General features: G+C 36.7%; 1 protein-coding gene across 1 annotated transcript in view; it reads right to left on the bottom strand.

The window, feature by feature from the left end:
• Positions 1–17,986, bottom strand: part of LOC137588861 (protocadherin-15-like) — a 139,112-nt gene that overhangs the window by 48,739 nt on the left and 72,387 nt on the right. Inside the window, 4 exon segments of the mRNA XM_068306167.1 lie at positions 10,662–10,774; positions 13,356–13,496; positions 14,519–14,635; positions 16,193–16,429. Of these exon segments, the coding sequence (XP_068162268.1) occupies positions 10,662–10,774; positions 13,356–13,496; positions 14,519–14,635; positions 16,193–16,429 (608 nt within the window).

Here is a 17,986-nt window from a genome sequence, read left to right as displayed (position 1 = left end):
AAATGTTGTAATAGTAATCTTGTTCTATTATTCAGACAGTAAGCACTGTCTGAATAATAAAACATTTCTTTCTGCATCCACTTGGTCCCACACTCCAATCCCACATTGCTCCTTCTCTTACCCCCATGTTTCAACTTGTTTGCACACGACCTTTCCATTTTTTTTTTTTGCTCCTTGTTTCTGTCAATCACCTTCTCTGGTCTTTACAGCTCTCTGTATCTCTATTTTATCACGTCCCCTTGCTCATTCCTTGCTTTACAGCCTTCTTTTAATTGTCAAGTGACAATCAAATGTCTGAACTTGAGTCAAAATGAATGAGTCATTGGGAAAATGGTTGAGAAGCAAAGTCAGTGTGTGAAAATTTTTGTATTGTATTGTTATAAGAAAATTCATTGAAAGACTGTAAGGCTGCGAAGACATTTTTAAAGGAAATTTGTATGTGATCATACCAGTACACTGATACCATCCTCTCATCACTGTAGACTTACAGCACACAATTTCACTATCATCTTGCGATAAAATTAAACTTGAAACTTTATTTAAAAATATAACACCAATGAATATCAAAACCCCGGGCTTTTATTATTGACATCTTTTTCCAACAGAAAGAAGTCCTACTTGAACAAAATATATTTGGATCACTGGTAAATATACAGTATAAATATATTTTTATTTTTTTCTTGTTTCTTTCACAGCTACAAGCACAAACTTGAGATGAAAGTCTCAGAGTTTAATGTTTCTACCATTGCTATCACCATCATGTTATGCACCACAGGCGGTGTGGGTAGAGAGCATATGACACCCTCATTACTTTACTGAAAGTCAAAATACTGCATGTAAGAATAAAAATAATACTATTATTGTTATTATTATTATTATTATTATTATCATCATCATCACTATTACTATGATTAATATTACTATTATTAGTATTATGAAATGGCTGCATGTAGCACACATTGCTTCATGAGGTTTTTGAGTTAATCATGACATCATGTCAATGTCAAGTCAAGAAGACCATTACTGTCCTTCATTATCATGCCCTTCCTGTTATTCAAGCAACCTCCAGGCATGCCCAGCCTTAATTTCCTGCTGTAGTTATCTAGGTCTGGCAGTTGAGATATCAGATGTTCTCAATTATCAAATATCACATTGAGAGACATTCATTGGTAGACAATCGTCTTTCTGCCGTCTTTTAAAATATGATTCTCTTTACATCTAATTTCATGCTGCTCTTATGTGTTCCGTCCACAAAGGAATCAATGCTCAAATTTCACTGAACTTTCTCAGTTTCATCATGTCAACGAAATCACGAGCTGCCACCACCACTGTCTGGACTCAATGGGATTTCTCTAACTGCTGCTCCAGCACATGTCCCAGTACTTTTTGATAAGCGAGTCAGAAAGACAGACCATCATTATTTATTTCAAAAAGGCAAACTATCCTCCAAACTAAACTAAAAAACAAGTCATCTTCCATAAAAAACCTGATAGATATTTTTCTGACCTGATTTGACAATCACAACAACTAATCTGGATAGGATAGTCATCACAATGAAAGAAACCAACGCCAAATGCTTGTATTTTACAGAATGCAAAGAGCAGGTTAAACCACGTAAAATATTTATTTTTATTTTTATTTTTTTTATTCGGTCTTTGTCACTTCATGTCAAACAGCTGATATGAATCTAAGATATATCAAGAGCTAGTACTGTAGTTGCATTAAACTGGATTTTCATCTTATTCTTATGTCAAGTTGCACTGTAGGTGGGTTTGATAAAATGTTTCTTTGTGAAATTGAATGTGTTTCTTTTTATGTGTGCATATGTGAATAAGTGTGAGTGCTGGTGCGCATCTGTGTGTGTTTGTAGTAGAGAGGATGAAAGTAAAGATGCATCAGGAGATCATAATGATTTAGCTTATTATCATTAATCAAAACAAAAGTATTGTGATTACTATCTGTCTGTCTCTTGAAACCACCTCATCAATGTCTCTCTCTCTCTCTATGTTCATGATTCTTTACCTGTCTCATTAGACATAACACATCTACTGATCTACCACATCTACTGATGAACAATGAGAATTCATTCTGAAATAAGAAAACGTAACCTGCACCACACTCAGTGACAGCAGTAACTCACTTTCCCTATAATGTCACCACATGTACAAGGAAAAGCCCCATGATCGGTTTTCTCCATGAAATATGATCCCATGAATTTGGAATTACTTTTGCATCGCTATCAGTTTGATAGATGTTTAAGAAAAAATACATTTTGTTCATTCACTCAATGTCTAATCCAATCGACACATCATATTGGACACCTTACTAAATTTGCACAGTCTGTAGCAATTTCATGTGTTATCTCACAGTAGTGAATCTTCTTTTGGCTCAAAACTTCAACATTTTATTCATATACAGTACAGATTATAATTTTTCAAATTTTGATTCATTGGGCATCCTTCAATGCCAAATATTTACCTGAACATTTAATGGGTTAAACCCCTCGGCTTTCGGAAAACATTTCCATATGCCACAGCTTTTTTTAAAGAACCTCAATCTATTAGCAAAAGACAACAGTAAAAACATTGCTTCCTTGGATGAGATAAATAAATAATTTCAATTAACTGATACATACATAAGAATAGTAAGGCATCGCAATGCTGGCCAAACTTTGGTCAGACATGTATTTGCTTTGTTTATAATATTTGCTGTCTTCATCCTTTGTTCTTTGATTCAAGAGTTATACGATCCCCTAAAATGACACTTTGCATGGCATTCTGTTGCTAGATTACATGTTTGCTGCTATTTAGTTTTAATGCAACAACAAAAAGAAAGGTAAGTAAAATAATATAAAGCTGGTTTGGTTTGGTTTTCCCAGTGTTTATGATGATTCATTTCAGGAAGCACAGATAAAGCCGCATTTAAATATACGGCACATAGTACCACACTATTTTTTTTCCACCCTTTTTAACACTAACAGCATTGGGTTTTCCATTGTAGCCCTTTGATTTGACCTTCTGGTTTGGTGTGTGTTAAAGCCAAGAAAACTGTCTCTGCAGTAGAGCAACAAGAGCCAGCTGGCATCCAGCAGAACCCCATATAAACATGTTAAATGGAGGAGGAGACAAGCAAGGATTACGTGTCTGACCATATTCTCATGTCCCAGTCTGATATTGGTTGAGTGTCATTCTAACCATCAGAAACAGTTACATCACTTTTGTCATGTCATCTGTAACTCAGAGCTTTGAAAAGCTTTTCTTTTTTTTCCTTGCATCCGTCTGTTATATTCACGGCCAAAAGCACTAAGCTTCCTAACTTGGGTCCACACCTGATCACCGTTTACTTTCCAGACCCCAGAAATTCTGGCCCCATTTACACATCACAGTTTTTGCTGAATGTGGAAGGTTAGTTTTGCTTTTCAAAACCTTTCCATTTCTGAACTGAAACACTTTACCAGGATCTGCAAGCATGACTCATAATGCTGTACTGAGTATACTAAAGCAGTAGTTTGCAATGAAGAAAACTTGTATAATCAACGTTACAGTCACTGGACAGTCTTATTTTAGTACATTTTATACTGACATATTTTTGTTGTTGCCCTGGCCATAGAAGTTTGTTTGATGTTATGCAGGAACTGTAATAAACCTTCATGAAGCAGGGTTGTGTTGTAATTGTTTTCAGTTGCATTTGGCCCATTTGCACAATTTCAGAACTGTGGCGTTTTGAAGTTTCGACTCTGGAGCCTGTTTTGCAAAGTCCCCTTCTTGTGAAGGTAGATTTAGATGAACCGGTTGTTGTGTAAACAACTCTTAAACTCAGCTCGTCCTCCACCATTTTACCATGATTATTCAACTTATTTACAGAGTGCCTTTTAACCTTGTCTCCTTGTGATTCAACACTAATCTGTTATTTTCCCTGTGTGACAGATTCCACTATGGCCATCCCCACGATGCCTCACCCACCCACTATAAAATACTCACCAGTCACCTGCCCTTATCTGACTCCTCACCATGACTACAAAGGGCGAATGAAAGTTTTAATTCTTAATTCGCTCAAACTGAATAATATACATATTGAAGTTCAATTATTCCTCAGACAAACAGGCGGTTACCTTAGTATTGAATCATTTGATTGAAAAAACAAGGTCTTTGCCTTGCATACAGAAGTACCGTAAATACAAAAGGCAAAGAAGACATGCAAAATTCTCTCTATGGTGTCAGCATTTATTTATCAAACCAGCTAAATATTTTAGTACTTGACATCTTCCCAATACTTCTATGTTCCAATTTCACTCATTCCACTTCAATTGATATATGTTAACCTGTCAGCTCAGAGTATGTTTGGATTTTAATCCAACTACAGTATATGCTTGTTTTTTTAACATTGAATCTTTAACATGTTCTTTTTTTAAATTTTCTTAATTATTATTTTTTATTCTCTTACGGTTCACTATTTACAATTGCTTCACTCCACCAATCTCCTCCAATAGCTTCCTTTTTACATCCTCTCTCTTTCCAGATTTCCATTGGTTATCTTTATCCCTTGCTCTTTTCCCATTACCTTCTCTGTTTATTCTCTACTCCATCCTCCTCCCTTTGTTGCAAATAATCTTATAAATAACAAAACTATTGCTTTTTACCATTCATTGCCACAGTCGTTAAATTGCCAGAAGCACTTGCCTGTTTGTGAATACCAGCAAGACAAAGTTACCTTCAGCAGAATCCGTTAGACATTTAGTAAGTTTGTAGACTCAGTCAGAAGTACTTGTTGTGACATACAGTGGGGAACTTTATCGTATGTAAAATACTTGGGGGCCTCAGGGACTTTTTATCCATTTTGGCAGAGATGTTCAATGTATTATAATGTTCATTTCACACAAAGCAGAGGTTTGGCTTCAGGAATTGAGTAACAAAAGGGACCGAGGTAAACCAGCATTTATAATCCAAAAACACTGAACTTAAAAGTATCTGAAAACATCCAAATAAAAATAAATAAATAAATACAAAAATGGATTGTTGGCCTTGGTGGAAGTGTGTGTGATCCACTGAATGTACCTTTTTTCCCCAAACAATCCATTGCTGGACTTACTGAGTATGTTGCTCTCAAATCGCAACATATTAAATACATTTTGTGAAAAGGTTGAATGACTAATTTTCATGACCTTTATTGAAGATTTTAAATGCTTGACATTACAGACATAGGAATATCTCAAACACTTGCAGTAGAATTAAATTTCATCTAATTAAAAACACCATTCTATCTATAAACAGTAATAATAAAAGGTCTGGCTCTGTTTATTTCACATCTGCATTAATTTTACATTAAGAGTTACATGGAGAATGACAGATGAAACAATAACTGCCAAGTTTTAGATTCTGTTGTTTCAGCACTGGCTTAGTCTGACAGAAATTGACGTATTTAGTTTAAGTCTACTTCACTTCACAAGACCTGACTAAAAACTAATTTTATTGCTATTTCTGCTAACTTGCTGGTAAACAAACGGCATCATTGTGTTTCAAAGGGAGAATTGGCAGCTCAAGGATTGTGTTATCCAGCTGGCACGTAGCGATAAAAACTGTAACCTCCTGCCAGACTGCCTGGGATTCTTGAACAGAGTGTGCTGTTGATAGATATGACCCGATTTATCTAAATCTCTTACTGTGATGTAGGATTTTGTGTCTGTCTTTGTAATGATGCAAGACAAAGTAACATATTTCAATCTTTGATTACACATTTTCATGATCTAAAACAAAGCTTTGAGGTTTAGAGGCATTTTTTTGCTTTTAACGCTCTGTCTATAATGTCATCACATTGTAATTAGATCAACTAACAAAGTAACAGGCTAAGGGGCATTTTGACAGCATGGGAAAAATCTATAGCTGCATCCATAGCTAAGCAATGACTTGCTCACATGCACACAGACAAAACAAAGACACATGGTTGCGCAAGCACACCCACGCAAAGGTAGGTGATTAGTGAGGTTTGCAGCTCTCAATAGTCCTATAAAATAAAATATTTTCTTTTTGTTCACTTAACCACATGCTGATAATTTGCCAGTGGGAGCTGATGACTGTTCATGTGTTTGTGATCCTAACTGCATACTAATTCTGCAGGTGCAAGGATGGTCCTATAGTGAGGAAACAGAAAGATGGAGAGAGAGGGAGTAGGGGAGAATAATTCTCTCCTGCACACCGTTGCTACAATTATTAAACAAACCTCTCTCCTTGGCTTATTAACTGTTTTACAAGATTAGAAACCCACAGTGAGAAAATGCACAAACAGCAGGTTACAGTGCCAAAGCTATATTTTGCTGGCATTCAGACTCATCACAGTGTGCTGTGAGCAAATTATTCTGTGTGTGTGTGTGTGTGTGTGTGTGTGTGTGTGTGTGTGTGTGTGTGTGTGTGTGTGTGTGTGTGTGTGTGTGTGTGTGTGTGTGTGTGTGTGTGTGTGTGTGTGTGTGTGTGTGTGTGTGTGTGTCTGTGTGTCTGTGTGTCTGTGTCTGTGTGTCTGTGTGTCTGTGTGTGCATGCTCGCACATTCTTGTGCATTTCTTTTTTCAGTTTAATCAAATTTAATGCATACCGTATTTAATCCTGAAAAACATGACAAAAAGATTAGAAGTCAAACTTTTTAAATAAATATAAAATGTTAATTCACCCTGCTCCCTTGCTTTCTGTTGAGCATGTGCATCTTTTATTTTTAAATAAACACAAGATAAGAAGCTGTATTATGAACCATCAGTTTCCAGCATTGTAGACAATATAACATTCTGCAGTATCCATGCACATTTTTGGATCTGTACTGCGCAGCATGTTGGATATGAAGAGTAAAATAAAAGTGCTGACAATTACCTATCATTATTCAATTAATTGAATGTCTTGTACATACACCTAAGCATAAAAGCTGGTGTTATGGGTGCTACACTTCTCACCCAACATGAACACAGCTGAAACAACTCAAAGCATAAAGCTTGATCTCAACAGTACATCCTCAACTGCTTCTGCAAAAAAAGCAGGCGAAGAACTGAGCCACATAACCAAAACTGTCAGTAAACTATACAAGCATAGTCATATTCACACAAATCACAGAGATGAATGTGTCACTCTTTAGTACAGATCAAGGTAAAAGTGTTGTCAAATTTGGCAAGCCCCAGTCACCTCTTAATGTATTATTTGAATTACAGTAAGTATTTTTTTCCTCTACTTCTACTGTTGGAATCATTAAAAATACCACAAGTACAGTATTTTCTGCACTATAAGGCGCACTTGGACTATAAGGCGCAACTTTAATGAATTGTCTATTTTATAATTTATTTCATATATAAGGCGCGAATAATAAAAAAAATTGAAATAGATTTAAAAAACTAGTGGCTGTAGTTGCGATATCCATCCACGAGCCAGAGCATTCATGACAGTGAGTACCTTTAGTCAGCTGTGAATGGCCCTATTGTTATTTCAATGAGTCCATTCTGAGCCTCATCAAGGAAACCTGATCACTTGATCACTTTGCCATCTTAGAAAGAGGTCAACACATGTGGGCTTTTTCCTTAGCTGCTGAGATTTACTGATAAAAGTACTACAAAATACTGTAGTACAAAATTATCTAAAAACATAGTCAAATTAGATTTTATTTCTATAGCTCTCAATGACATGTGGTGAGGTTCACGGAGGTAAGAGCCAGACAAAATGACGTATTTGCCAATCTGTCTGGCAAAATACGCCATATCAAAAAACCTGAAATTAATAACTGGTTAAATTCTTTACGAGTGGACCACTCAGTTCGAACAGGGCGGATTATTTCCTAATCTGAAGTTGGAAACAGATATTTAAACTCCGACATTCGTCTTCGTTTATTAATTAAATATTGTTTCAGTAGATCGGTAGTCCAGTCTGAGGTGATGTGCAGCTATTTACTGCTGTGTGTCCAAAACTATTTTTAACCAGTTTTTAACCCATTCTTTTTTCATTTAGGAATAATTAGGACAAACCAACCATTCCTATGGCTGGAGGCTTTTAATGTTGAAACCATACGAAATCATTACGCCGCATTAGTAGGCTCTTAAAAGCACACTGCTACAATGGCTAAATTTAATTCAATAAAGCTGGGCTAATTAATTTAAAAGCTGATGTACTTTACTTTGTGGAATTATACGAATATTACACACACACACACACACACACACACACACACACACACACACACATAAAATTATGTGCAAGTAGTTTAGAAAGCATTGCACATGTATAACATTGCACAAACATTAAAAGGTGCGGATGAAGGTGTTGATGCGAACTGTATATTGATTGTTCACTAGAGTCTGTCTTTATTTTATTTGTCAATCACAAAAACAGGCACAAACACCTTTTGCTGGAAGCTATGTTACATATTCATAAATGCAGCATTATATGGTTGGCTGACATGTTTCCCTCTTGCCTCTGGCCCTTTTCCTAAAAATAGAAAGGAGCTTTAGTGCAAGAGACAAAGATTGATATCTATCTGAAATGTTGTAATAGTTGGAAAATGTTTTGACTGATGTTTCAAATTAGTTCCAAACATGGTGATTTAGCTTCTGATGCTCAGGTGCTAAAAGTAGCTGAAATGTGAAAGACGAAACATTTTGCCATTAAAATGAACATCAAAGTTGTGATTTGTGTTAAACTAAATGTTGAGTACTGAATTAACACAGAGGAAGCCAACTAATTTTTGTATGATGTAAGATACTGTATGTCACTTTTACACAGACCAAAAAGTTGGTGGTATGACAGGAAGTGCCTGAACACAGTCCCTGCACAGAAATCTGTGGGAAGCTTTGGTGACTGATGAAGGTAGACAAGATGAGAGTGATGAGAAGACACAAAAAATACAAGAAACGAAAGTCTGTGAGAAATAATAAACATGACAAAACTAATACAATCTCTGCGACAAAGAAACTGCTGCAAAAAAAATGCTTTGATTGGCTCAATGTTTGACACGCTTTCTGTAAAAAAAAAAAACAATATGTTTATAACCATCCTCTTCTACAGTTTTCCTCTGAGTCTGATATCCTCACCATTGTACCTGACAGACAGCATAACAAGCAACCAAATGGAAAGAGACCAATTCACATCCTGCAAGGGACACACTGACATTTAGAGAGGTTATTAAAAAAAAAACCAGGCATTTTAAAAGCTACAGCTTCAGTGAAAAAGAAGACAAACAAAGATAGAGGGTGACAGTAACAGGACTGAGAACAATACAAGAAAAATAAAGAAGAGAATCCCTTACATCATACACACACACACACACACACACACACACACACACACACAAACAAATTTGTTACAGATGTCTTTTATGTACAATTTAATTCCATTAAATACGTTTCACAGCTATTGAAAATTATTATTCATGATGTGTGTGTGTGTGCGTGTGTGTTTCAATTTGCATGGGTGGGATTCTATATTTTCTAATAGTTTGGAACAAAATGTGATGCTGCAATAAGTGCTTCTTGCTTTAATCCATTAGAGAAATTTTTATTATAATAGATTTTTTTTCTTTGCATGCAAAGCCTTTTGCACAATTTTTTAAATTGTACCTTTATTGATGATGTTTAATAATTTTCCCGATGAATAACAAATTTCAGATTTTAGAGAGGAAAACCCTCCAGGTCTCAAATCTGTAAATGTTGGTTTGGTGTGCTAAAATAACTAATGAATGTCTGTCTCATAAGATGTTATTTTTAACAACTAAATGGTCTCTTACATTTATGGTCCTTTTTCTACTCTGACTGACTACTCAAAGCACTTCACAATAGATTCATTCACCATTTCACACAAACATAAATACATTGATAGTGATAGGGCCCACCTGCTCTTTAGGAGTGATAACCATTCGCACCATCCCTCACACACCAGCCCTGAAGTCCACATATCAAAGTCTGTTTGATCAAGATACTGAACCCAAAAATTTCACCAGTGGCATGCATCATCACTAAATAAAATTCCTATAAGTCACTGTATTAGTTCCAAACATCAGAAACATAATTATTGGAGAAGCATATCTGGTGCAATTCGGAGTTCAGTATCTTGATCAAGGATACTTTGATATTTGGACTCCAGGGCTGGGGATCAAACCACCGACCATTTAATAAGCAGACAATCACCCTACCTATGAGCCACAGTTGCCCTGAATGGCTTTTCATTTTTCATGAAGACAATGAGGTTAAACTATTGTGTGTATTTGTATGCCTGTAATACATGGTATAATCTTGGTAAATAAAAAAAATAAAAAAATCAAGATGGACAACAAATCTAGCTTTAAATTTAAAGCTTTAAATTTAACATGAACACTCTATGTCTATTTCCTCTCTGGCTACAATGCCTGTAATTTTAAACATTTACACACGCCATTCCAGGGCTCTTAAACATATTCAAAAGTTAAAATATAACTGCAGTAATTCATAAAGATGTCTAAATACACAGCTTGGCTGTATTTTTCATTTGCATCGACATTTGTTGTCCCATCAAATCAGCGTGTCATTTTAAAACAGCCTTCTGGTACTGGTATTACAATGACGCTGCTTCACGTTATCACAAATAACAGCAGGTGTTTTCTCATCCACCCAAACTGATATTTTCAGGATCATGATAGGAAGTGCTGTGCGTGTGTTTATGTGCGTACCTGTATTCTTCCCGAGTGAAGATGGGGATGACAGAAGGCTGCAGGACTGTGATCTCGACAAGAGTTGTGTTCTGCTTTGCAGGCTCACCTTCATCATAGGCAACCACCACCAGCTGTCAGTCACACACAGAAGAGGTACCTCAGCTAAAATTCAGTCGATTTCTATGTGATTGCTTGCAACATGCATACCAAGTGCCAACACTTTCGGTGCCCGCTAACTGCTGACAGTGGGGGCAGTAAAATAAAGGATAAAGCTAATGCGTGAAAGGCCCCTTAATAAACCAAAATAAAATGTCTGCATCTTTGTTGCCTGCATTGAGAAAGCTCATGAGGAGGATGAATGTGTATCCCATTGGTGTGGTTATTTTTTCCTGCTAAGTGTTCCCTCCTCATCTAGTGGGGGCGGGGGCGTGGGTGGGGTAACCACAGTAAAGTTGACCCAAAGGAATGAGGGACTAACTTATTATCAAGATGTTAATATATTATGCTTCCTCCCTCTTATTCAACCATGAAATTGGTATGGATACTGGAATGGTCTTATTTATATGCATATAATAATAAGAATGTACATAAAAAGTCACTGACTGTTTGAAAACTTTAAGCGCTCCTAACATCTTAATTCCAAACATGACCTTGTACAGCTGCTTATGAAGGATGAGGCACTGATTTTTTTTTTTCAGAAGTCATAGCGTCTTCACAATATAATGTAAATTATTAGGTAGACTGTCAATATGCTAGTGTAGATATTTTACCATACAGAGTATGTATCTCAGTTATAATTCAAAAAATGTAGTCAGTATTTGACTGATTCTTTTGAGTTATTGGGAGCAAACAAGGTAGAATTAGTCACTTGCTTGACATCTTCAGAGGACTGAATCCTTGTTGTGTTAATTAAAGCATAAGAAAAAAGATGTAATTAGCATGGCCCAAAGCCCCACTGAGGAGTTCAACTAGGAAAAATGTACTTTAAAAAGAATAGTCTACTGCTGTATGCTTTATTCAGCGCATATGAGGATAAAAGAGGGCTCTCCATAAGGACAACTTTAAGTATATAAATACTAAGCACAGTCAATGGATGATGATTAAATACAAGAATAATGACTCAATTCATCTGATCGCATAACAACAATTAAACACCAACATTAAAAAGCTGCAGCAAAATAGGGATGCTTCTACAATAATTATGTCTCTGATGGACCTCAGTCCATGTTTGGAACTTATGCAGAGACTATATCATAGACTTATAGTAAATGCATTTAGTGATGCTGCATACTGCATTTACATCACCCCATGTAGTAGATTTACTCCCATGTAGTTATAATTAATTTAGTGGATAAATTGCAATGATATTTTCCAAGGCATGGCAGTAAATGATTTGGCCTTCTGCAATATGATTGCACGATAAAATAATGATAATTCTGCCCCTCTGTTTTAGCTCTATCCCACCCATTAAGTGGAAAAGTCTCATTGGGGATATTGTGCTGGAACCATGACATATTTACATTTGTTGAAATGTGAACAGTCCCTGATTTCCCACTGCTGACTCCCAGTTTGTCAATTTCCTTTTCCTGTGACTGGATGTCAGCCAGAATCGGCTCCTTTCCCCAGCCTCTTGAGCCGGCTGGTCATACCACCTGCTGCAGTGTTTGCCCTTGCTGATCAGGCTGGCTGTTTGGATGACTTGCAGACAGGAATAAGCGATTGGGATTGCAATCATCTCAGTGTCATCTGCTGTTAAAGCACAAAATGTCTTCCCCGGTGCAATGAGAAGTGATTCTACAAGAGTTGTGTGTTTCAGCAATGAACCAGAGAAAATAAAAACAAACACGCAAACATACATTTGAATATGTTTTCATACAAAGGAAACTAAAATTTAATAAATTAAATTAAAACAAAGACAAAACACAGACACAAATTCATGCCCAAACCAAAGTTGTCAATCCTCACCACTACAACACAGTCATGTGAGCAAATGAGGGGCTTTATTGTTGCACACAGCAACACTATATTCATAAAGGGAAGCCAGTGAATTTCCTTCGGAATACAGAAAATCTTGATTTGGCATGTATGATGAAAATGATAAACTAAAATATATGTTTTGATGTACTGTGATGATGTGTAGAACATGCTAGTATTTTAATTATTGCCAGACCACCTAAATGCTGATACATCAGGGGCTACCAATCAACGATGATCAGACTTTGTTTTTTTGTTTTGTTTTTTAATTTCTCAGAGTCTTCAATGTTCATGGACAGAATATCTCCGGTTCTATGAGTTTGCAATGATGTGTGTGTTTATATGTCTCAATTCACAGAAAAAATCATCCATCTGGTATATTCCTTCAGGGTTCTGTAGTGTGTGTTTTATGTGTGTTTTGAGCATTAATGCCATTAAACAATTAAAATACGGTATAATTATTATTTATCTGATCCACTAGTGTGTTGCACTTCATACTTTCCCTCTCATCATTTACAATTTTGCCCAACTGCTAAAGCCATCACAAGCTGAGGAGGAGGGGCCACTTGCAACCCAATTATTCTTATCTAAAGTAAAAATTAATTTCTGTATTTCCCTTCTAATTATCCTTTCGTCATCCATTTGCAACACATAACCACTGTGTTTCAAGAAAAGCCAGTTGGTGATTTATCTGTAATCTTGAATGTACAAACATCATTGATGTTGAACCACACTTACATTAAACTTGAGGTTGGGTTCCTCATTGAGGTTTACCCTGGTTACAACATTTCCTGTCTTTTCTTCAACACCAAAAATGCTGGCAGAGTATGGGTAAGCTTCCGAGTCCACTTTGTACTGCACTAGACCTGCTGGGGTACCCTGTGAAGACAACAGTCGCAATTACAATGACTGCTTTGGATTAATGTGGCATTACAATGTAATATCTACTTATCTGCCTTTTGCAATGCATACACTTCCACAAATAATAAAGCCAAGATTAAAAGCATACTGTAGTAATTACCGAGTAATGAATGTTACGATATTTAATATTCGAAGCAATTAGCTTGGACACTTGGGTCCAAGTTCAGACACTCAAAAGATTTCTCTCAAGTGGTGATAATGAGCAATCAACAATTAGTGGAATTTATTACATTGGAAATGTCAGGAAATGACTGGATTTTGATGTGATTCAGCAGTATGGAATCAAGGCCGATTGGGATGTCGTCATCATAAGACATACACAGATCGCCACTTATATTTAGTTGACACTTAAGACTTTTAAGATCAACAAAACAACAAAGACATATAGCATAATTTTATGTGGAAAAACACCTAAAAATCATTCAGTATGATGATATATGATATGATATAATATGTGTTCAAATGATGTGTAAGATAAACAATTGTTGTCCATAGAAGGTGAGAGCAGTTTGTTGATCTTTTGTGTCCAATAAAAATGGGAGCTACTTTTTAACAAAGCTATGTCAGCTCTGCATCCTGACAAAAGGATTTGGGACCAAACATAAGCTATAGTCATACTGCTCTTATCGGATACATATACCAGCATGAACATTTTAAAAACTTAGGATCCCAAGTTTACCACACCAGACCACTAAACAGCTTTCAGAGGAGGTGTAGAATGAGCTAACCTTTGTTTTAGACTAAGAGTAATAAATAAGATTCTTGTAATAATATAGGGAGAGTGAAATGGAGGTACAGTATTACTAAATGCTGCTACAAAAGCTAGGTTGTAGAACAAATTGCACAACAAAGTACAAACAGATTCAAAACACACAGAATGCAGACAGGCCTCATTATCTTGCATCATTCCACTACATAAATTGAGGAGCAGGATATGAAAAAAACACTTTGATTGAATCGCAACAGCTGGAAATGCTCACCGCAGGGTCAGAGTCATTGGCCATAACTGTGGTTATGATGGTTCCCTTGACAGCATTAGGGGCAACCATGCCTCGGTACAGTGACTGGCTGAAAGCTGGAGAAAAGTCATTCATGTCCTGGAGAGGGACAGACACACAAACACACACACACACACACACACACACACACACACACACACACACACACACACACACACAGAAATCCACAGGCAGTGGTGTGGTGTGGCATTAGCATTATCAAACACAGAATACCAATGTTTTTTTGTTTTGTTTTTATCCAGCAAGTGTCTACATAGACTAACACTAAACCACTAATCCAATACAATACAAGCTGCGGATGAAGACATGGTAATTCTTGCCTTCACTCTGACTCTTGAATATTCTCCTTCTCATTTTCACTTTGCTGTCCATCAAATTGTTCACTTAAGGCTTGGGAACCCCAGTTCAGCATGGTAGAAAATGTAACAACAGTTTAGAGTGACATCAGCTACCCACTTAGCATAATCCCTCAGTCCATAGTCAAATACAAAGCTAACAAATCCGAGAATTCAATGTTTTGCTTTGGTTTCCATTTACAAAAAATCTGTCAACATATCTATGAATAGATAAATGCGGTCATGAGTGGAATAGATGGGATGATCACAGTGTGGAAAACCTGCATGTTCTTTAAATTGCTCGTCTAAAGAGTCAATTCTACAACTTGTTTTAGAGATGTCAAAGGGAGATGTGGAAGAAAAACATTAATTAAACTGAGGTGGTGCGAAAAGGACAGATATGGGTCGCTAATTGCTATAATAACATTAAGTGCTGGATGTCAGAGTGCTCAGACAGGAGTTGAATCTGCCATAGAAAATGAATCTGCAAATGCACCGCATGTGCTAATTTAAATAGAAAGAGATGGGACCTGGGTGTCAGTCTAATAGATAGAGCAGTATCAGGACAGGGTATAACACATGAATGCACACACATCTGTATGTAACAGAGGTAACTGGTGTTCATCATATGAAAACACGTGACTCTTATCTTTTGGTAACGCTACAGGATTCTAAATTGAATGTAGCTAAACATACATCAGGATCAGGGTCAGAAAAATCTTTTTTCTCCCAGGGACAATTTTGTTAGCAACAGCAATGCACAGACAACAAATACAAACATCCATACGTAAAAATTAACAATAAACAACGCTTTGAATTAGTTATAACAGCTATAACAATATGAACGTAATAACAGTTCATATTTGGCATTATTACGTGAACTAGCGATTTCAGCATTTAAGTGATAGAAATTTATTCTGACACGGACAATACACCATATATTGGTTGTTTGGTACGCATTGCTTCACAGCAATTTCAAACAGGAAATTGCTGATAGCTCGCCAGAGAGGAAGCTCAGTCCTTAACAAATACTGTTAGCCTCTGACTTCTAAAAACAAAGTAGTGAATTTGTGCCAAGCAGCCTTTTAATTCAGCCTGTATAATATTTGAGGTTAAGGACGTATAAAACAGGGATTCCATCACTGCCTTCACGCTAATGCTTTATGACACAACTTTTCAATTACAGTACCCTTCCTTAGATTGAAAACACACTCAAATTAAGGAAAGAGACATTGACCTAACTTATCCGTCTGTCCTTATGCTTAGTAATACAAAACAACTCATGAACATACACACCCACCGTGATTCTGACAGTAACAGAGGCCAGTCCAGGAGTCATGGTCCCCTCTGCGTCCACAGCCTCTACGGTGAACGTGTATGTGGGATCAGAGTCAGCCAAAGCCTCAAAGTCCAGAGTTTTGAGAACCGACAGTTCTCCAGTTATTGAATCTACATGGAACAGCTGACTGATCTCCGGGTCCACGCCTTCAGTGCTGATTCGGTAAGTTAGGTTGGAGCCAACATCAGCATCCTTTGCCTATGAAGGAAGAAAAACACAAACTGTTATATTTGTTACATTTAGCTCAGGCATCATAACATAAACGTACTGGGAGTAAACACATTACAAAGCTATGAAGACTTGTGATGGTAAAGGTTACAATTGAGTATGTTGTTATGAAACAATGTCAAGCAACCATGTAAAAATGTGACTATTTCAATTTTGTCAATTTTGATAGTGATTTTTTCACCAAGATGACTTCACTCACGCTGTATTTAATAAATCAATAAGGTTACCTGAATATAATGTTCTAAACATTTTAAAGTTATGTCATTATAACTTTTTTAATATAATTTTTCTGGCAAGTATGTTAAATAACCTCAAAAATACACATTTACACGAAAAATGGAATTACCATTGACAGAGGCTTTGTTTGGTAAGATTAAATGGATAATAAGAATACACATTATTATTTTACATATTTCATTCTTTTCAAAGTTGTTTTTTTTTTACATAAATAATATTCTTGAGACCCTTTTTTAACAAAATACATTACCAATCCAAGTGGTTGTGTCAACAAAGGTGGCTTTCTTGTAAAGCAAAAATGTGAAGACAGAACATAAGTTTAAATAAACTGCCTCTTCTTTTGTTGGGGGTGGGTGGGGTTAAAATGATTTCTTATCTAAATAATGCATTTTGAGTGTATTATAATGTGTTTTGCATTATTTAATTTTTCAAAGGAAACACAGCTATTATTATTATCTATAGCAATGTGTAGTTCTTATGTGACCATTTTAAGATGGAAAAATGACACTTTCAATGAATCCAAAGCTGTTCAAGTCAATCCACTGGACTCTAAGAAAGTTCTTGAAGATGTTTGGTCTCTCATCCAAGAGGCTTCTTCAGTTCTGAAGGTGGTTGGTCATGTCCCAGTTTATTAACCCTGTGGGGTGTGGTCATTGCTAATCACATTCCAACGACCGTCGTTGAAACCTGTCTGGCTCCTCAACAATTGTTGGTGGGGGTGTCAAAGGGGGTCGCTGAAATGTGAGTTTCACCATTGTATGCTAATGAGGGTCATTAGCATGAGACACATCACCTGGGCCAATCTTCTGAGACAATCTTTTTGGGAGTTTTGAAAGGACATGATTGTAAATGGGAGAAAGGTGATGTTGCAGACCACCCCCCCTGTTCAGAGATGGCTTCTCCACTTTGTCGTGGATGGCCTCTTTCACTCCTCTCTCAAACCATTTATCTTCCCTGTCCAAGATCTGAACATCGGTGTCCTGAAATGAGTGTCCCTCTTCCTTGAGGTGAAGGAAGACTGCTGAGTCCTGTCTTGATGTGTTGGCTCTTCTGTGTTGAGCCATGCACCTGTGTGGTGGTTGTTTTGTTTCCCCTATGTAGACATTTGGGCATTCCTCGTTGTATTTAACTGCATACACCAGATTGCTCTTCTGACTGTGTGGTGTGGGGTCTTTTGGGTGGACCAGTCTTTGTCAGATGGTGGCTTAAAATAGGAACCTCGTGTTTGTTGAAGATCCTCCTCAGCTTTTACGACACTCCAGACACATATGGGATCATTATACCATTGTG

Source organism: Antennarius striatus, chromosome 21 (genome assembly GCF_040054535.1).
Source record: "Antennarius striatus isolate MH-2024 chromosome 21, ASM4005453v1, whole genome shotgun sequence".
Classification (NCBI taxonomy): Eukaryota; Metazoa; Chordata; class Actinopteri; order Lophiiformes; family Antennariidae; genus Antennarius; species Antennarius striatus.
Note: the sequence above shows the minus strand (reverse complement) of the source record. Positions and strands in the feature narration are given on the sequence as shown.